This window comes from Melitaea cinxia, chromosome 4 (assembly GCF_905220565.1).
Source record: "Melitaea cinxia chromosome 4, ilMelCinx1.1, whole genome shotgun sequence".
Taxonomy (NCBI): domain Eukaryota; kingdom Metazoa; phylum Arthropoda; class Insecta; order Lepidoptera; family Nymphalidae; genus Melitaea; species Melitaea cinxia.
Genome location: NC_059397.1, coordinates 8388563 through 8411603, shown reverse-complemented (window position 1 = coordinate 8411603; position 23041 = coordinate 8388563). Strand labels below are relative to the sequence as shown.

At 33.4% G+C, this 23041-nt stretch overlaps 1 protein-coding gene across 1 annotated transcript; it reads left to right on the top strand.

The window, feature by feature from the left end:
* The first annotated feature begins 2784 nt into the window (after positions 1-2784).
* LOC123670117 (hornerin) lies at positions 2785-17318 on the top strand. The gene is made up of 7 exons (XM_045603624.1): positions 2785-6136; positions 7228-7385; positions 7925-8062; positions 10147-10393; positions 11314-11570; positions 15732-15914; positions 17187-17318. Exons 1-7 carry the CDS (start codon positions 2785-2787, stop codon positions 17271-17273), a joined length of 4422 nt encoding a protein of 1473 aa, XP_045459580.1. The 3' UTR covers positions 17274-17318.
* The last annotated feature ends 5723 nt before the right edge of the window (positions 17319-23041 follow it).

Below are 23041 nucleotides of genomic sequence, written 5' to 3'. Positions count from 1 at the left end.
TAAATTGATCTTAATCGTAGACCGCATTTTACATACTGTAAAAATTGTATTAACTAGCTATTTCACATTACTAATTATATTCTTGCGGGGGCGTTAACAATGGAAAATTCCCATTTTTAAATTATATCTCATATCGACTCCAAATTTGGTACGAATTTCCTATATATGTGATCATAGAAATGATCAATGAGCGGATTTTAGGATAACTCATCCCCAATAAGGATTTCAGTGGTGGTCGTTAACTAAACGTACGTAACTCCGAAACCACTGAACCAATTTTTATCATATTTTTGCACGCATCTATAATTTGGTCCAAGTTGGGAGATCGGGTTATTTTTTATCTCAGTCGGACCCGGTAGGTGGCGCTACTATCGGTAAATAAGCTATCAAATTTGGTAGCTGTTTTCCGGGCAGGATTATATTTATTTAAAAATTAAGGGAAGTGGATCTGTTCCAAACTATACTTGAGCAATTATAAATGCAACGCGAGCAGTTTTTTTACACTTTGAGCAATTTAAAATATTGTATACATCAAAAGATATAGGAGTTTGAAAATATTGATAAAAGAATATTTTTCAACGACTTTTTTGATTTGTAATTAAATAATTTGAGGTGAGCAATTTAAAAGGACAACGTAGTTGAATTGAGCTATTGAAAATCTATCGATTAGTATCTTTTTTATTACAGATATCCGCAATTTTTTGGCTTCGCATCATTGTCTATGCGCACGCACAGCGTACACATGTCTTATGATATAAACGTTAAATTTGTTCAAACTATTTATATTTATTTAAAAATTAAGGAAAGTGGAGCTGTTCCAAACGGTACTTGAGCAATTATAAATGCAACTTGAGCAGTTCTTTAACACATTGAGCAATTTAAAATATTGTATACATCAAAAGATATAGGAGTTTGAAAATATTGATAAAAGAATATTTTTCAACGACTTTTTTGATTTGTAATTAAATAATTTGAAGTGAGCAATTTAAAAGGACAACGTAGTTGAATTGAGCTATTGAAAATCGAACGATTAGCATCTTTTTATTACGAATATCCGCAATTTTTTTGGCTTCCCATCATTGTCTATGCGCATCTGCAGCGCTCACTTTATCGATATAAACGTTAAATTTGTTCCAACTTTATATATTTATTTAAAAATTAAGGAAAGTGGAGCTGTTCAAATCTGTACTTGAGCAATTATAAATGCAACTTGAGCAGGGTTTTAACACGTTGAGCAATTTAAAATATTGTATACATCAAAAGATATAGGAGTTTGAAAATATTGATAAAAGAATATTTTTCAACGACTTTTTTAATTTATAATTAAATAATTTGAGGTGAGCAATTTAAAAGGACAACGTAGTCGAATTGAGCGATTGAAAATGTATCGATTAGTATTTTTTTTTTTTTTTACAAGTATCAATATTTTATTTGTTCAAACTATTTATATTTATTTAAAAATTTAGGGAAGTGGATCTGTTCTAAACTATACTTGAGCAATTATAAATGCAACTTGAGCAGTTTTTTATTACTTTGAGCAATTTAAAATATTGTATACATCATAAGATATAGGAGTTTGAAAATATTTGAAGTTTTTTTTAAATTTTGATTTTTAATTATATAATTTGAGGTGAGCAATTTAAAAGGACAACGTAGTTGAATTGAGCAATTCAAAATCTATCAATCAGTATTTTTTTTATTACAAATATCATTATTTTGCAGGCTGGGGTGGGGTAGGTAAACTACAATAGTTTACTCTGTCTACGATCATTAATGTCAACGAAATATTTTATGTAGTGGTTGGCAACACATTTTCTAATTTTTTAAGTAAATAAAAAGTATTTAGGAAGATATTAATCCTATTAATATACAATATACATCCAATTAATATACATATTTTTTTGATAAAAAACTATATGTATATTTTAACAAAAAAATATTTAAAAAATGTTGTTCGAGATCTTGTATAGATGGCACTACATCGCTTGTTGTGCGGTCGTTCTTTCGACATTCGACAAGTAAGATGGCGGCGATTAATGTGAAAGGCGAAACGTTGTCGTATTTCTAATTGTAAATAAAGTAATTGCTTCGCTGAAACAATAACATCGCTAAACAAAGAAAAGAAGACTAGCTACAAAGTTTATTTTATTTAGTGTATAGTTGTGTGTAACATATAATACAATTTAAGTGGTCATAATTTCACAATAGACAAAACCCGTCTCAACGAGCACTCGAAGAGTCGAGGCCATATTTATGATGTTATCTGTCGTGTGAGCGTCCTCTGAAACCACATTTATAAATGGTTATTCCAAACTAATGCGATGGTATGTTATATTCGAATTATGCTGATATTGTTTAACAGACTTTGGTACGATCTTTTTGTATTGTTTTAACATATTGACGCTACTGTCTTTGAGCGGCGCATTATTATTATTTCGTTAAATGTTTATATTGGGAGTTATTGTAATCAATTTCGTTTATTTTAAAATTTCTTATTTTTTTTTTGCAAACCTTAAATAATTTGATACAGTACTGAAACATAAATATGCGTCTTATAAGAATTCGTCAATAAAGACCGAAGTGGTATACTAATGTTTTTTTTTTTCGTTTCAGGAGATTTATCTGCTTATGAAGAATAATTGACTTATTAAATATGACTTCAAGTGCTCCAATTTAGTGGAAGTTAATAAATGATCGTGTGTAAATCAAATTATGGATGAAAGTGTGGATTTTTATTAATAATTTACATAAATTGACACAACACAAAGTAACACGAAGGTGGTAATGGATCCAGTAGGACCATGGTCAGCATATGCTTCGTACAATCGGCTAGCAGGAGTACAAGCTGGTGCTGCAAGTGGGGATTTTCATCACCATCTAGCAAGTGGTGGTACTGGATTGGGCAGTCAAACAGTGCCTTCTACAACAAGCCAATTACTTCTTCAAGCAGCTCATACGACAGCATCATTAGCAGGCCAATTAGGGTCATCAACTGCTTCACCTTTTAATCCTGGCGGATTTCTCTCCCCACCTGCTGTGGGATATGATGCAGTATTTTCACCTTTATTTCATCATGCAAACCCGAAACCAGCTCATTATAGTTCATCACTTCAAGCTCAACACCGCCAAGTGATTGCACAAGCTCAAGCGGCTGTAGCATCAAAACAGTCCTCAGTTGAAACTGAAATCTCATCATTAAGAGAAAGTTATTCACATCAAACTCTAGCTGCACAAGGATCTTCATTTTTTGATCAACCCTCTACTCCAGGCAGTACAGCAGGATTAAGTTGGCAAGGAAATAATCAACTTCCTAGTCCGTTTGGAATTCTACCTCATGAAAGTGTTGTGCCCTCTTCTCCGAGTCCTGCAACAACAAAGGCATCAGCAACATATGAAAACTTTAATGCTCACTTTGCTGCTGCACAATCTCTTAACAATCACCTCAACTCTCAAATTTCCAGCACTGGTAAACAAACAAATAGGTCTGGCTCACCAGCCGCTGTATCTAAACAACCTGCATCATCTTCATCATCAACTTTTTTTCAATCACCTTCATCTTTTGGAAATCAGACTGATAGTTCATATAGTACAAGTGGTGCAAAAAGTGGTCAACTATCATCACAGCAGGATTATGCAGGAAGTAAGTCCTATTCAAGTTCTGCAAGTAACACTTCTCACTCTCAGCAATCGTGTATTGTGTCAACTCCATCAGTAACCTCTTCCTCTACACCACCCAGTAAAGATTACCGCTCTTCCTCTACAACACCCACACGACCTTCAGCATCAATTTATAATTCCCAGTCCCCTAAAGCTGCCTCTAATGAAAAGAATTCTCGTAGCTTGACCTGTAGTAGTAGTGGTTTTGTATCGCCCACGTCTAAACCTCCACAGATACAGACAAAAGCACAAAGTAAAGTATATCCTGAACTCGGCAGTGAACAGAGAAAAAGTTGTGAATCAAATGATAAACTCCAACCCCAATCTTCTCCTATAAGTTACTCTATTATGGATGCTCCTGGAAGGATGAACTATAGCGGAAATAGTGGAAGCTCTTCTAAATCAAATAGAATTGGTTCTACTCAATATTCATCTTCCCAGAGTTCTAGTTTTAGGCATTATCAAAGTGGTAATAATGTAGAGTCTGAGTATCATGTTCGAGCAAAAAGTAGCTCTAGTACAGATACAGGCTATTCTAGCAGTAGTTCTCAAAATGGTCCAGACTGTAGTGTTGTTGTAGCCAGAAGGCAAAGTCCTTTACAAACAGCCCCTGAAACTTCACCATTGGGACATGGTTCTAGTCCGGCTTATCCCATGTATCATAGCCCTATGAATTCTATAAATTCCCCACAACAGCATGGAGATCATTATAGTAAAGTAAACAATGCAGCTCCAAGATCACCACTTGATGCTTCTATTTCGAGGCCTCCTTCGCAAAATAGTCAAGTGGCATATCCTTCTGTTATAACAAGAGCTTTGGGTATAGAACAAAGTAAATCATTTAGTGAAAATAGATATGACCGTAATCAAAATTCTAGCCAAAGTTGTTGGGATAGCGAAAGGCAGTCAAACAGAAAATTCAGTAGTAATGGTAATAGTACTAATTCTAGTAATTATAATAATGGTTTATCTGAAAGCAATACCCATGAAAAGTCAACTACTCAATCTCAAAATTCCACTGATAGAAGCTTAAGTTTATCTGACAAACACCAACACCCCTATATTGATGGTAGTAATGTAGCTTTGCAAGATCTTTCCAGTTGTCGTGGTGATCCTATGAGTATAGTAAAAAATTTACAAAACTTACAACAGAGTTGCCAATTACTAGAAGTTAAAGCTTCTAAGAGTCAAACTCCATTATCCAGTATACCAGTGACTACTAAAGCTGTTACCCGTCGAAAAAGTACAGAAAAATCTCCTCATACAAATATAAATGAAATCTCGAATGCTGTGATGGCTGATTACTTGGCAAATAGAATACCTCCTCCAGCTCATAGTTCTACTAGTAATCAACAGCAAAATGGTTACTTAGATTTCGAGAGGTGGAATCTTCCACCCCCACCCCCGAAAATGTTTCCTGGCACATCTGCTTTTGGATCTCAAGCGCCCCTACATGCTACAAATTTTGCTAACCAACATCAGGCTCTAGCAATGCAACATGGACATGCACTCACATATTTCCCACCTTTCCATCTAGGTCCTCATCCTGATTTCCAGTCCTCTGTGGAGTTAACACCGTTATCATCGTTTAGCGAGACTCCACCTTCGGCTTCCTCATCATCTTTTTCAACACCAGAAACTCGTGAAGAGGAACAGCCTAAGGTGGTAGTACCTAATATAGAAGAAGAACTTGGTTTCCTTGCAGAACAACGAGCAAATACTGCATCGTCGGTAGCACCCTCTTCACAGCAGCAGAACATTAACAGCACTTCCCAAGACGCTACTTCAAAAATAATGGAAAAAAAGTTTAACGTTCCCGTCACGGGCCCAGGTTCAGGTTTCATGGCTTCTTATTTAAAATTTTTACAAGGAGAGCGAGATACATCTCCTCCGCCTGCCGGCAGGGGCGCCAGAAAGTCGACTTGGTCGCGAACCACGAACAGTACCACGAACAAAGTATACACTAACGACCACAATAAGAGTCAGTGTGAGGCAAATACCGCTCAACAGAGTACCAACGGCGCGATGGCTTCCAATAACGCACTAAACGCAGGTATGTCTCTGAGCAATCCCGTCATGAGCTCCTCGGCGAACATGAGTTCGACAGGTCTGCTCGGCACGAACCAATTGCACGGCGTGCCGCCGAACGTACTCGGCTCGCAAGCGAAAAACGTCGAGCTAGACGACCCTCGCTACTACAATCTAAACAAAGATAGAAAAAGAAAGTACGACGGCTCGGACGAGTCGGCGTACGACGCGGACGAGGAGGCGCGGCGGCTGAACAAGCCGGTGCTGAACGTGCCCAGCACGCCGCTGAGCGACAAGGGCAAGAAGGGGCGCGCGGCGGGCGCGGGCAAGCCGCCGGCGGCCGCCGTGGCGCCGCAGCCGGCCGCGCCCAAGAAGCCGCGCGCGCCCGCGCCGCCCGCCGCGCTGCAGGCGCCGCAGCAGCAGTACTATTACCAGCACCAGCCCGATGAAGGTGCGTTCAACTTGCTCGATTTCCACTTGAGAAGTAGAGCGCGATGGTGAAGAGCTAGCCCTGAAGCTTGTATGACAGGAGCAAGCTAGCCGCCCCGGAGGCGGCCCGTGAAAACTTGTTACATTTTAACTGTGATATGTAAATTTTTATTAGATAAAATCTATTATTATTTACTGTAAATAATTTCTATAATGAAAATGTGATGTACCTATCTTAGAAGAGGTCGATATTTTAGGGTTAGCCTGTAACAAGATTTCACCAACTTTATTGTTGATGACACATTATTAGTGCCATTTTATTGTAAATTGTAGAATTTGTGACTCTTGTCATACTCGCTATTGAAGGGGTGCTACCATTAATAATTCCAAAATTGTGGTATATTTTTTTATGGGATTGACACCAGTGATGTCCGTTGTATATACTTAACAGTGTATTGTATTTTACAGTATTTGATTTTAGTTGGTACTTATGATAGTGTATTCGTATACTTTGATGTTAGCCGAAAGTGATTTTATATTGTAAGATGACAAAATGCATAATATTAATACATTTGACAGCTATAAGTTAGTGCAAGAAATGTATTAGGCGGCCATGCCCTGAATATGAGTTTTTGTATTTCTATTTAATTGTTATTTGTTTATGCACAATTCTCAATATTTTATGTAAATAATTTTGTATAATAGAAGACATAAAATAAACGCGAGTATATTACTGATATGTGTTAAATAATTTTAGTTTGTAATTATTCCTGGTAGCACCCCTCACTTCGCCAAATAGGGATAACATGTTCATACTTAATTATTGTAATATTTTTTAATTGTAATCTAATCCTCATAAAGGTTACATAGTTTATTTATAAAACTATAATATGTACATGTTATCGCGGTGGTGAAAATCGTTTGTCTCTCCTTTTCCTGACCGTTCCAAATCCTTACAAGTTTTCGTAAAAAAAAATTACATTCAAATTCTTAATTAAAAAAAAAGTGCGATGTCTTTTTTTTTGTGAAGAAAAAGGTAATGCAAATTACATACATGCATAATTATGTTGACTTATTTAATTGAATTGTGATTAATCAGTTTTAATATTTTAGTTACTGCACACGCAGCTGGATTGGGTTACAGTGCATATGGAACTGCAGAAAACGATGCTAATTCAAACAGAAAATTGCACCATATAAAATCGCATCAACAAGTATCAAGCTCAGGGCAAATAGATAATAATAGACCTATTGAAGAAATGCCCTATCAGGTTATTATAAATTATTATTTTAAATATATTTTAAGTTTTTTATTTGACTGTCATTTGGGAGATTACCGCGAGTCGGTGTTCTTTTAAATAACAACGTTTTTGTTGCTGAGGCTTTTTATGTAACAAAATAATATACAGTCATCATTTTCAGTGACCTTTTTAAGAATATTTTTTAATAATTTATTTTGGTTTAGCTATGACTTGCCGAGAAGCGTATTCGGTTAGTCATTGGCTTATTTAAATATATTGATCTTCCATAAACATTTACGATCATGGAAAGAAAATTATTCATTCAAACCAATTTATCGAGTCATGATTAAAATACATAATCTAGATTATGATAAAAACTGGTAAAAGGAAATTATTTTATTTTTCTTCAGTACAATCAAGTTACTGTGCATAAAAGGTGCATATCTGCATACATATTTAGAGCTGCTATATCTTGTGACATAGGGGTATTGTATAGGAGTATCAATGCTTTCAAACTGTTTTTATTAAAATTATTAAATATATGTATAATATTTTTTTTAATTTAACAGTCGGGAGAGTTTGTAGCGATAAAAAGTGAGTTAAATGAGATGTGGCCAGCAATATGGAGAGTGGATGGTAAAACGCTGTTGCAAAAGTATGAACCTTTCGAGGAAAATGGGAAAGTATTATATAGAAATATATCAACGGTAAGGAATTTTCTTTATAGATAGATTGTTTAATATTTTTCTAACTATCTTTACCAGTTCTTTTTACAGGCTCTAAAATGGATATTGTAATTATAATATTTTTGATAAATACAAAAGAGATTTTGTCAGGTTATCGTACAATATTTAGTAAGTCACAAACCTGCTGTGAGCTGACAATATTTCTTCAAGAAATTATAATAGTACTCAATAAAAAATGAAATTAGAGAAAGGTCGAATTCTTATTAATTTTTTTATTTCTTGCCACTTCAACTTTATAACTCATATTCTTTTTAACCGACTTCCAAAAAAGTAGGAGGTTCTCAATTCGACTGTACTTTTTTTTATGTATGTTACATCAGAACTTTTGACCGGGTGGACCGATTTCGACAATTTTTTTTTTAATCGAAAGGTGGTGTGTGTCAATTGGTCCCATTTAAATTTATTTGAGATCTAACAACTACTTTTCGAGTTATATATCTAATAATGCGTTTTTACTTGACGCTTTTTTCGTCGACCTACGTTGTATTATACCGCATAACATCTACTGGATATACCAATTTGGATAATTCTTTTTTTGTTAGAAAGGGGATATCTCTAGTTTAGTACCATGATAAGGAAACCAGGATCTGATGATGGGATCCCAGAGAAATCGAGGGAAACTCGAAAATCCGCAATAAATCTTTACTGGGTGTTTCGATTTTGATAATTTTTAATTTAATGAAAAGCTGATGTTCATCATGTGGTCACATTTAAATTTTATTGAGATCTGATAACTACTTTTCGAGTAATTTTTGATAACGCTTAGTTACTTGACTATTTTTTCGTCGATCTACGTTGTGTTACTTGTCGATGTAATTGAAGTCGGTTTTTTTTTCGTTTGTCTGCAAACACAATTATTCTATTAAGTTAACGAATATTGAAGTCTTGAAAATAAAAATAATAAAGTCTATAAAAAAATATATCAGGGTAAAAAACGAACACAAAAGGAAATATACGCGGCTACTACTTACAAATTTCTCTCATGATTTTATGTAACAAAATTTAGGGGTTGTTACACCACTTGTGGATAAAATTTGTCCTACACAAAAGTTACAAATGGTCTTTAACGGTAGAATAGGCATTAGGGACCCATTTCTCCCCAATTAATAAACTACAACTTAGATTCATATGTGCGAACAGAAACATCTCAAAAAGAATAATACGTATAGTTCGCGTCATGTAAAAAGAACGCTGACCTTGAAGCTGCGCAGAAGCGATTTATCGGTCTATTTGGTGGTACGGGTAGGGGGACGGGAGTGTTTATCAGGTGTCGCATGCTTGCCGGTGTGCTATTGGTTGACAGCGGTTGATAGATCGACGTCGACTCAAAATATTATCGCGCACAAAAGTTTTAAATTACAAAATTCTCCATTTACTATTTATTTCACTAAAAAACAATTATCAATTTATCATTTTAAACACATAAAAACTATTAAGATACGAATATCGGGAGTACAGATAATTATTATTTTTGAATACGACATTTCAATAACTAAAAAAGTTGTTATTGCTTTTGTTTAAAAAAAAATTGTGATTTTGTAAAGTGATAATTATTATACTTATTTAGTCCGAATTATTCGCACTTGTATTTCTAGTATTTTTTAATGTACCTGCCAATAACCATTATACGAAGCCGCGAGTGAAAGCCTAATTAAAAAATAAAACAGTAGTACTTGTGCGCGAGTATACCCATGCGCAAACGCACCCCCTCCAGTTTCTTTCAGCGTTCTTTTTACATGACGCGAACTATAATAAACTATTATCAATTGGATACCATCATCCGTCAAATAGCGTTATCCACCCTATCGCGTATCCCTTAGTGTTATGAATAAAAGTTTTATTTATTTAGATTTCTGACTGCTTTTGAAGTCATTTTAATTTTAGTGTTTTCTAAATTAGTTTTATTATTTTATTTGGTTGTAAGGAAGAAATAAGAAAGCATGAAAATCCTTTAATATTCAGATTATTTTTCTCACATACTACCCATATTATGATGACACTAAACATGTATACATAATTAACATTTTCTTTCATAAATTTTTCAGTATGCTGCATGGAATCCTGAAAATAAGAAACTATATACTCAAGTCCCAGTCAAAGTTCGATCACAATCTCATTTAGAAACTATAGTTGAATTAGCAAGAAGTGAGCTTCCACTCGACGATTGTAATTTTATAGAAAAGCGAATGTTAGAAACTCAAATATATCAAGAGAATTTTGAAGTATATATACAAACGTTAATATCGCATGCACTGGATCCCAATTTCTTGACGGAAATTTTTCAAGAACAAGGTAATGTAAATAAAATTTACTTTTATATTTAAAATATTCCTATTTCTTTATAATTTCAGAGTTCGTTATTGTTATTGTATTTGTAATTCAGTTTTAAGTTACCAAAATAAAATGATTCTGATTTTTGATTGAATTTGATATATTTTTATTGTAAATGTAAAAAAAAAAAACATGGTGGTACGAAGTTTGCCAGGTCAGCTAGCACTTCTATAAAAAATAATCACTAATGTGATAAGCATCTAGTCAAACATTTATAGATATTTGTTTTCTGCCCTCATTGCTTTTTGTGCATATTGATTGATCAAAAATGGTAACATTTTTCTACCCACATTTTTAATTTTGTTGTAGATAATACTATTGCTGTATTTTTAATTATGGGTCATTTAACAGCAAGGCTGAAAAAAGTCCCATAATGTCTTAATCACAATCGACAATTCAACTATATAATCTATTCATTTTTTTTTTCGAAAAAATAATGTTTAGAATTTCCTAATGTGTGTGTAACACAAAAATGAAATCGTACAGAAATTATATATTCTATTCTTAATTTCTATTTAAATCTAAAGCTTCACATTATATCGATAATAATGTGTTTTTAATATGTACGATTTTATTTTTGCGTTACTCACACATTAGGAATTCTAAACATTTTTGAATATCATATCAAAAATTGACCGCTCCAGCGGGATTCGAACCCGCGTCTCCGACACGGTCAGTCGGAACGCGGGTTCGAATCCCGCTGGAGCGGTCAATTTTTGATATGATATTCAAAAGTGTGTTTTTAATCGACTTCGACTACGTTTACAATGTTCTCATTTTGTACTCGATGTATATTAAAGGCGGTCCTTTTTTGAGCACAATAATTTATAGTTGTGTAAATAAGTAAACCCTAGCATAACCGTGCACGCACGCCGTCGCAGACGAGTACTTCCTGTCGAACGTGAAGACGGTGGACGAGGTGACGGAGGCGATGCGCGCGCGCGTGGCGGGCGGCGCGGCGGCGCGCGCGCTGGACGCGGCGGCGGGCACGTGGCCGGGGCTCAGCGTGGCGGCGGGCGCGGGCGCCTGCCGCGCCTGCGCGCGCGCCGCCGCCGCGCGCCTGCTGCTCTACGGCCAGCCCTACAACCCCGCCACGCTCGAGCCCGTGCAGCCGGACGCGCGCCTCGCCTACGAGAAGGTCCATTTTCTATTCATACTTCTTATGACTCGAGCCTGGGGACCGAGCTGGTGAATGCGTGACGAGTGCGTTACGAAAAGTGTGATCGGGCGAGGCGAACGGAAATTGAGAGGGAGGTGTAGGCTATTATTATTATTATATATACTTTATTGCACTCAAAAAATACATGTAAAAACAACATAATAATAATATTTATGGCAAAGGTGGACTTATCTCTAAAAGAGATTTCTTCCAGTCAACCCATGGTCATGAGTAAGTGTTTAATATAGTTAGTGAAGATAGAAAGAGAGAGTTACGTTTCCTAAGTTTTACTTCAGTCGTGTGGTGTTAAAGCACACTTGCTTTATTTTAATAGAGTAACTGTGGAGTTTCTAGCCCGTTCCTCTGCAGAATCACCATTCCGAATAGATGATAGCTTCACTTTTAGCGATAATTAAAATTTTTAATTGTAAGACGATGATTCGAAGGTGCTTTTGAAGTTTATTTGAATATATACATACACATACACCGTCACATGATTAGGACCATCGTATTTTTGTTTTCTATCTAAAAAGTCTTTTCTTATTTTGTATTAAAAAGTTGCAAATCTTTTTGGTTGTAAACTGGCTGGTTTTGGTACCATGAAAATATTAAATTTTGAAAATGAAAAAGTAAAAAACAGTTTCCTGCAACTTTTCATTTGTTTTTGTTTTTTTGTTCGCCAAAATGAGTAAATCCAGCGAAAAATTCGGGACATTATAAACATTCACTTTAAAAAACAGGAAAATGTGACTCAAACCGCCAGAATAAATACTGACGTTTATGAACCTAATGCAGTGTCAGTAAATTTTGTCATCGTCAAAATTTGTTTAAGTGTTTTCAGTCAGGAAATTTTGATCTCGAAGATTCATTTTGCTCAGGTCGCCCAGTTATGGATAAAGATGACATTTTTGAAAAAGTGGAGGTAGATCGACATTTGATTAGTTACTATATAGCTGAAGATACTTTAGTGAAAAAGCTATTTAATGAATGAAGTTAAAAAATATATATCAAAAATATAAAAACATGAAATGAGTTTTGAATATTATTCGGATATAAAAAAGTTTCTATAGGTGTGGAAACGCCATACCATACCATAAAACAGTTTTCACCCATTAGAAAAAGGCTGGTTGTACAAAAAGCTCGATATATGGGTGCTAAGAACTCACTGAAAGAAACCTAATGGACAGTGTTGATTTGCGATTCTATATTAAGACGTAATAATATCGAAATATTTTTGAAGAGATGATCACTGGTGACAAAAAGTCGATCACCTACGATAAGAATGTACGAAAGAGATGGTAGTCAAAGTTCGGTCAAGCTGCACAGACTAGACAGAGATTAGTCTGCAAGTTCAAATTTACTTTCTATAGAACCTAAACGAAACGAAACTTGGAGTCTTTCTTAAAGATAGGTAATTAAGAGAAAATCCGCAAGTTGAAGTCACGGTGGGCCGGTCACATATATCGGACTACCGCATCGCTGGTAATCGCTGTAGCAGACGTATTCTGAAGTAGAGACCGAGTACTGGCTAAGCAAGGGAGTATGAGGCATTCTGCGGCCCACTGGAAAGAGTATCTGCGTAAGATAGCCAGCGGAAGCTGGATGAGGATTGAGACAATTGGAAGATTTGAAATGAACTTGGGGAAAAGCCTATGTCCAGCTGTGGACTGTCGTCAATCAATCACGTCTAACAAATACCTATATTATAAAAATACTAATACGCACCGAATCCGTAAAAGTGAACGATCGTTATCGCTATACATTGAATAATTGCAGTTCAAATAAATTAAGGATATTTAAAATTGTTTGGCATAATTTTCCAAAGTTTAATATACTCTTGTTTTTCCCTCAAATCGGTTTAAAACTAGATAGTTATCATGTTTAAACTACTCGTTGAGCTGAGGGCCGCAGCTTGACGGCCAAGGAATTAATGGGTTAATAAAGTACAAGAAAGTTTAAGGATCAATCAAACAGAATAATATAAAATGAAATTACTTTGGAAAACGTCCGTTATCTACGACCGTCCAGACGAAAGGTTGCCGATCGGCCGATGGCCTGTCACTCCTATCTGTTACAGTATAATAATTAGATTTTTTCTAATAATTTGATGACTTAATGTTTTGTAACTCACAAATTAGTTGATATTCGAATTGCTAATAAGCTCTTAGATTTCTAAGTTTAATTATCCACATAACATTAATCCACGCGGAAAGTAGAATTAATCCTAATTGCAAAAAGTTTAGTCAACATTAAATAAATGCTAGTAAGATTCAAATAAAAATAAAGTTTATAATTAACGAAAAACTATTGAGTTTTAAAGTTGTGGTACATTGAACAATGGTCTAAGATCCGAACTTAAATCGATCTTCACCAAGCTGATAATAGAATAAAAACATACTGTATAATAAATTAATACTATATTAGATAATATATTAAAAATGGGTTGACTAAAAAAGTCATGACTTTGACTGAATATTTTTTAATGATTAAAAAAAAATATTAAAAATTGCACGTACTTCTCCTACATAAAGAAAGAGACCTAGTCTAGTAGTGGGATTCTATAAGCTGAATCATAATCGTGATTATTCAATTAGTGGATATTTATAGATACAGTTAGTTTCTGAATCGAAGCATTTTCACTGATTTTTTTTATTTAATAATAGAATCAATTGCTTAAACAGACACTGATATAAGATTCACAAAACACATTTATCTTATTTAAAAATGTGCAGACACTGAGACATTAAATAAATGTGTATATTTTATATTAATTCATACAGATTCACAGGGTTCATTTAAAAAGCTTAAAACTGTAACTTAAGAGCCATTTCACAAAAATGGGTAACAATCCGCGGAATTGAAACATTTTGACGTCGTTAATCTCAGTATTGGATGCAATAATATAATTTCTACTATTGAAATTTAATAGAGCAACCTTGTTGTAGTAAAATAAAGAGAAACAATTTTGATTTATATTATGTGTATAAAATTATTAACCTTTTCATCAGCCTCCTCCCTGGGTAAACGGCCGCAATGTATACTTTGAAGTCCTACTTTTCAATAACCTCTACGTTAAAACCGCTTTAAAAAATATTGTATAATATAATTTTGTTGAATAATATGACAGATTTTTATTCCATTTGTATCTCTATTAATCGAAAAAAAAAATGAAGCTACGAATATTTTCCAAATAAGTACAATTTTAAAAGCGATATTTTTCTTAGAAAACTAAGAAATTTTAACGAACTATCTTCATCTAAGTAAACTTTTATCATTCAGGAATACAAAAAAAAAAATGTAATTATTTTTAATACATTTTGTATTAAATAATAAAAAGATAGTATATATTATATTACCATGCATCAAGCCCAGTAAATTAGACGAGCGCTAGCGTTCTTAGAGGCAAGGTCGTCGCCGAATTCTGCGCAGCCGTCTCTTTCGCTCACACGCGCCAAGCACCTGTTGTTATAGTGTGATAAACCGCATTCGATACTTTCATAAAAATAAAAACATATTACGAAAATGACTGTAAAATAATATAGTGTATAATTTAATTTTTTTTTCTCACATTTTCAATACAAATAGGCATTTCAATCTGTTTGTCTTGTTATTTGTTAATTAATATGTTTGTCGGTGTCATTGAGTTTATAAAAAAGATAGAACCGGCAAAATTTGCTGGTCTACTTTCATCCAAAACTATGCTACTCACATTCACACACAGATTTTCTGGGGCATAATAAAATGCTATTTTATTAATATCGTAAATATTAGATTTATTCGTAAACTCAAAAAACTAAATCAATTTTTAAAAAATTGTTTCATAAAATTGATTATTTATTTTTATTTTAAATTTATTGACTGTTCTTATATAACATACTCGAAAATAACATACTCGAAATTTTTAACAAATTTATGATGAAAATATTTTGTAAAAAACATTTTATACAGTTATTAATTTTTTATTGTACATAAGAAAATGATCAAGATGGTCTTTTGATTGTCAAACTATACTAACTTGCACAAAGATCGCGCGGCTCGTACGACTCGCGCGATGCGACCAAATTTACCTAAACTTGCAGAGCAAAAAATTGTGAAATGGCTCTTAATACTTAATATTTACATTTACAATATTTTTTTCAGGAATTCCTAGTTTGTACGACGTGTTGTGGTCGTGTGCAATTGTATTCAAGAATATCACATCAAAAGTACCTGATGTATGCAGAGTGTAGTAAACGAGTGGCAGAGAAAAGGATGCAGAATCCCAGTAAAGACACGACAGTTATTCTTAATGAATTATTAGCTGACGAAGTGTGGCTATCTCAGGTAGTTACTAGCGTTAAAAGTGTTAAGTTATAGTTATTATAGATCAAACAATACAAATTACATGTTTTTCTATATTTTTATGTAAGAGGCTAAAGATATTTAGTTGACTATTATTAGTATTAACAAGTTAATTCGATATTCTTCAATCTTATCTAATTTAATAACAGGATATTTTTAAGTGCACATCCAAAAAGTTATCACGCAGCAATAAATTTTTATTTTATTTTTTAAAATAATTTATTTTTTTAAATAAGGTTCCACAACCATCTTGGAACTTAAGAAGCCGACCGATGGCGGGATAACCATCCAACTGCTGGCTTTGAAATACACAGGCCGAATACGGGCAGCAGCGTCTTTGGTGCGACAAAGCCAGTACTGCGGTCACCAACCCGCCTGCCCAGCGTGGTGACTATGGGCAAAACACATGAGTTCACGTTATTTTTGGCGTAAGCTTGTGGAGGCCTATGTCCAGCAGTGGACTGTATAGGCTGTAATGATGATGATGATGAATAAATTTTTACATCAAATATTTCGCAGCAAAAAACCAGTTGATTAAAAAGTAATATTACAAATATTTCGAAAAATAATATCAATAGTTGCTCGTAATTTCTTCTCAGATTTTATGCAAATTTTTCTTTTAATTTTTTTTAATCGTATAAAATAAAAATTTTACTATTTATATTTATTACGATTTAAATTTATTGCGTCGTAATTGTCTAGTCCATACTAATAGGCGCCTGGATGAAACGTATTGCGTACTAACGTATCTACTCCCAATCCTTAAAGAACTATTGTATACAAAAAAAAAGTACCGCGGAGTAGTTCCATAAAAGCAAAACAAACTGTAATGTGTACAATAATACATATAATAATGCAGAAAAGATACACTAAAATAGAAGCTTTGTTATAAAAAAATGATATATGATTGCGTTCATAAAAAGTTGAACATTTAAATAAATAGCGATTAACCACGAAGAAAATTTTTTGCTAAAATAATAATATTTTGATGTAACTATTTTGCTGATAAGAATTGGGATTTCTTCTCAATATAAAATGAATATTTTTTGTTTTGCAGTCAAATATCTTCTATTTATAACTAGATGACACAACAGACCTGAAAATTAATTTCGAAATATTTTTATTGAGACAATATAAAAATGGCGTGATAATGTCGATATCATTCTGAAAAAAAAAAAAAATCTTATTTCTTCCTTAATTATAAAAACATTAAATAACAAAACAAGCTATAAAAAATCGAACTTTTCGTTACAGTTGTTCCGTGACGTGCGGCATTCGTGGGCAGAGGCGGAATCGTGGGAACGTAAGATGCGACACGCGATGTCTAGACAAATGATTTAACGTTAACATTCGCCAAAAGTGTACAAAACACGCCTAAAGGACAATTCTTATTTACTTTTTATACCTGTGAAATATGTACTGTATGTATGTAATTTTTTTATATTTTTATTACGTGTTACATTTAAGCATTTAATATGTTCTGTTCAAACTGACAAAATCGTATCAAGGGTAGTTTTTAAGGAATGAACATCACGTATTATTTATATATATACATATATTTTTTTTGTAATTCAAAACAATTGTCGAATTTTATTGGCTGTTACTTAGTCTCAGTTGTTAATATTTAGATGTGGTGCCATTTTTGCTTATAGAACTATGCAAAAATTGTATACCAATGTAGTGCCGTCGGGTTTCTGTATGGTTTGTGATTTTTTCGTTTAATTTTATACTAGAATATTCTTACTTATGAAGGGTATGAGACAGCAGAGTTTATAAATACATTTATGAATATTATATTTCGTAAAAATGTTGTTATAAAATTTTTTTTTTTTTTTTTCGATCCATCGATGCCCATTATTCTAGTATTTTTTCTTAATATATAATAAAGTAATTATAACTGAATATAAGTCTCATCATAAATATATTAATAAACTTTACGCTGTACGTATTAGTGTTAGAGGAGACGCAGATGAGTTACAACTCAAAGGTCAGAAATCTCGTCTTTGTAATAAAAAGGCCTTTGTAAAATACGTATTTCGAAAAATGTAAAGAAGTAACAATATTATTAGAATGTCTCATAATAATTTTTATTGTAAATAAATTAGATAAATTGTCATAATGTGCAATGCCGATTGGGAACAAACCTTTTTTTAGTAGTGCAAATCAGCTGCCTTAATTTTTTGGATTTTGAAAGTAAATAATTTCCTAAGTATTAATGTTTCGTTTTATTTTTAATCAACTTGGGTTAATATTATGTACATATAAAACGCTTATATTATACTTATGCTTTTCGATAAATAGCAGGTTCAACATTTTATCTGTAAAATAAATAGTATATTAAAATAAACAAAAACCTTTATTTACATACTTCCATTTTACAATTTGAGTTTAATATGAAGTCACATACTAAAAAGTACTGTTACTAAATTTAGGTAACTAAAAGTCCCACATTCCTAAAGCGGCCTTTTAAATATTTCAGAAATTACTGATTTGAAAAGTGATCTTTAGTTTTAAGTTTTGATTGCCCTAATTTATATTTGAACAAAAATGGCGATATTATATTTCTATTTTTGAAATAAGTACACTATTAGAGAATATTTTGTATAATTAATTACAATGGGTTGTATAAGCTTAATCATAAAACGCTGAGTAAAAGTCGTAGATTTTACACATTGATAGTATTGTAAAAGTCCGATTTTGTCAGTAAAGTTAAGGAGAACCTTATTTATTTTGTTCTATTTAAATAGTACTCGGACTTATTCAACACTTTCTTATACGATCATCATCATAATAAATGGCAATTTTATCGATTCAATGTATTTCATTTTACTTCATATCCTATGTTAAATGATTTCAATTAAGTTGCTAAAAACTCAACTTTTAAATAAAATTTGCGAATATGCATTACATTAAACTAAAACTACACTAAAAAAAACTAAATCACTCTAAGTGTCATAATCACTTCCAATTAATATTTTGAAAAAGTTGCTTTGAAATTTACGTAAATTTCGTATTAGCAGCATAGGGGAACTAGTTTTATAATAACCACATTTCAAGTAAGGCTGGACTCCCGAACCAGAAGGAAGCTTAGGGGGCGCCTATGCAGTGTAGGTTTCTAGACTGGTGGTTGCCGGTTCGATTCTCGCTCGGGATGAATATTTGTACAAATTTTGTTTTTTTTTGGTGTGGTTGTCTGTCGTTGTGGGTCTCCCCACCGTGCCTCGGAGAGCCCATAAAGCTGTCGGTCTATGTTGTTATTATAGTTATTTGATAACAAACGCGCCACCTCCAATCTGCAGTAGAGTAGTGATCTCTCTCCTACATGGAGAAAGCCTATGCCCAGCAATGGAGAGTTACAGGCCGAATTAAACATCGATTTGATCTAATTTCTTCATATCTATCTAATAGACTTCAACGCATATCAATAAACGGAACTAAGTCTTCTGGACGTGTGCTAAAAATGGGCGTTCCATAGGGATCGATTCTAGATCCTTTTCTTTTTTTAATATATATAAATGATCTGCCATTTTATGTTAAGATTATTTGTGATATAATGCTATTTGCACATGGCACATCTCATATTTAAAGTTGATAGGAAAAAAGTTAATTATGATGGCGTAAACAGTTCTTTATCGCGAATTCAAGATTAGTTTAAATGAAACAACTTTATTTTGAACGCCAACAAAACCAAGCGCGTTGTGTTTTTGTTGCCCAATGATAAGCATCCAAATTATAATTTTGAAATACATAACGAGAGTCTTTTTGTCAATGATACTAAAGTTTTCTCAGGGATAAATTTGGACTGAAAACTCCAGTGGAATTCCCATTTGTCATCCCTGAATGATAGACTCAGCGCCGCAGCATTCGCAGTTAGAAAAGTACGACAACTGACCCACGTTGCTGCTGCGCGTCTTACGGTCCATTACTGTGGGGTAATACTACAGATATTGAGACTGTATTTATTTTGCAAAAAAGGGCTATTCGCGGCATTTATGACCTTGGAGCTCGAGTCTCACTACGGGATGTTTTTCAAAAGGTAGATTGCTTCGCAATATATTTATGACAGTATTATGTATATACCAGAATATTCATTGTTTTGAAATAAATAGTAAGTAATAATCGCAGTGTAAACACGAAAGAACAACACAAGGAACAAGGAAGAACAAAATTGTAACTCCAACTATATATATATATATATATATATATATATATATATATATCACTACATAGTATAAAACAAAGTCGCTCTCTCTGTCCCTGCACATGTATGTACGCTTAAATCTTTAAAACTACGCAACGGATTTTGATGCGGTTCTTTTTAATAGATAGATTGATTCAAGAGGAACGTTTATATGTATAATAACATCCATTAAATAGTGGAGAAATACTGTTATTTTTGAGTTTTCTAATGTTATGTCGTAAATAATAATTATTTTTTCGCTTAAATTGCAAACGCAGGCTGAACCCTACGAGATTTATCAAAATAATGTACTAAGTATTGTACACATTGAAAAGGTCTACAGAAAACTCCGCGATGGTATATACCTATCTCTTATGGATATCCCACAATAACGTTTTTTTGTCATTTACTTTTTACGACAAATAATGGCTAATTTTCGAAGCGATTTTAACCAATACAGCATTAATCCTTATCCAATTAAATACCTTAAATATATTTTTTATTTAATATAGATCTATATGGCCCTTTACAGCAAATGATTTAAATGAATATTTTTGGAAGATATTACAGATTTAAAAATCGCGGTATGTAGCGTTTGCGGCGGTTCCGGCCGGCTTTTACTCTAAGTTAACGCGTGCGGGTCACGGGCAGTAATGAATAAATCAAAACTACTGGATCGATTTTAATCATTTTTTCAGTGAATGACATAGGCTGGAGAAAAAAAATTAAATTAAAGTTAATACATATATTTTTTCAAATGTAAAATAAAATAGAATAGAAAATGCTTTTCTCGTTACTTATATTATCGTATTATCAATAATAATCAACGAAATTGAATAAAGTAATTTATTTTATAGCTTTCCACATGTCATTTGTTCCTTTTCACAGATTTTACCATTTTTGTGATTTTTCACTATTTAACTTGTAATCCAAACAATTTACCTCATTGTTGAGTGAAATTATCACCTGTTTTTATTAAATCCATAGAATGTTTAGTGTACTAAACACTCTTCCACAATAAGCATTGCTTTCTGGAATAGACAGCACTAAACACAATTTTTGAAAACAATTTTTTACCTTATTACCTACTAATAAAATAGGCTCATATTTTGTCATTGGACATATTCATTTTTCCTTCTGAGGGGTGATTTAAATTAAATGTTTCTTTTAAAGAACAATAAAAATTATGCGATTCAACATTATTGATGTCATTAAAAATATTCAATTTTTCTACTAGATCTAAGAGCTCATTCCATGAGAACCAAGTCTCCTAATTTAGTGAAAAGTGAGTCTTTTATAGAAGAAGTTCTCTCTGAAATAAAATCTTTCTTCTAAGTACTTTATAGCTTGTATGAAAAACTACTCTGCTTCTTTATAAAATTGTTCCTTTTTAGCATCGGATACTCTAATTGATATGGATCTGTTCTTACTGCTATAAAATTTATCTTGCATTCGGCCTTTGAGTTGGCTAGTAGCTTTCTCATTACAACATTTTTTTTTAAAATACTTATAGATGGTTGCAACACCAGAAGCATCGCAAGCGCGTTCCTAACCCTACCTCTAACCCCCCCTCAGAACACCTTGCTCACCACAGAAACACAACACTGCTGTAAATCAGTATTATTTAGCTGTGATAAGTATTATTAAGTTCGAGGTACTTTCTAGTACTAGTATGCCGTGTGGTGTCGGACGAGTAGAATAGCACCACCCCCTATCTTCCCGTGGGGGTCGTAAAAGGTGACCGAGGGATAAGCCTGGCTCAAAATCATCAGGGTCCTGGAGAAGGAAAACTTCATTTGAAACCCGGAATGGGGTCTCCGTCAAGCATTCGTGGCATAGCTCTAAAATACCAAAAGACTCCTGCAGTCGAACTAGCTCCACACGTATCGACTCCTCGTTCCTGTGGGCCTAGCCAGTGAGGTCGAGAGGGTGGCGCAGAGCTTTGGCAACTCTGCGTTTTCCTGAAGAGTGTCCTAGGCGACAGTGTCTGTCTGACACTGTCTAAATCATCTGCAATAGACGAACTAAGGCCAATGATGATGATGTTAGCCTATTAGTATTTAGTTATTATTGAATTTGCAACTGCAGTGCCCATAAGTTTTAACAAAGGTATCAAACTTCGTACTTAAATAAAAAATTTAAAAAGTTCTAGACCATTGCAGATAATTTCTTTTTTCTGAGTTGGCTCCGTGCCCCCCCACACGCACCGAACATAGCTTCGTTGTTTATCAACCGATTATGATAATAATTCTTTTTTTTTTTTGTTGGAAAGGAGATATCCCAAGTGTGGTACCATGAAAAGAAAACTAGGAATTGATGATGGAATCCCAGTCTACTTACGTTATATTACTTGTCGATGTGATTGAAGTCGGTTTTTACGTTTGCGAGCAAACACAATTATTTTATTATTATGACGGTAAGATCGAAATATATTATTCATATATCATCAGTATGTAATTCGTATTTAAATAAAATTTCCAAAAAACACGATTTACCAAAAAAAAAAAAAACGAGCCAAGCTCTAATTCTGAAACTTCTACTACAAAGGTAAATCGTGATGTACCATCAATATTTAATCATCTCCCTCATCATAATCAGAACATCAAAACGTTGTACCAACAAACCATATACAATCTATTTATGCTTTTAAATTAAATATATTAAAATAAATGAATAAAAAAACCACGATGTAATTATAGAATACTTTTAATTTTCTTGCACACAGCCTTTATTGAGAACAATGCTAAAGAATAGAGAGGAAGCTTCGACACAATAATTATGACAACGACAACTTACTGAAATTTGTACGATTTTCATTAGTCACTGTGAATTCATATATTCATAGTAGTCAGTTAGAGATTTAAAACAATTTTAAAAATAAAATGGTGTATTAAAACGATATTAAAAAAATATACTCATGACTACAAGT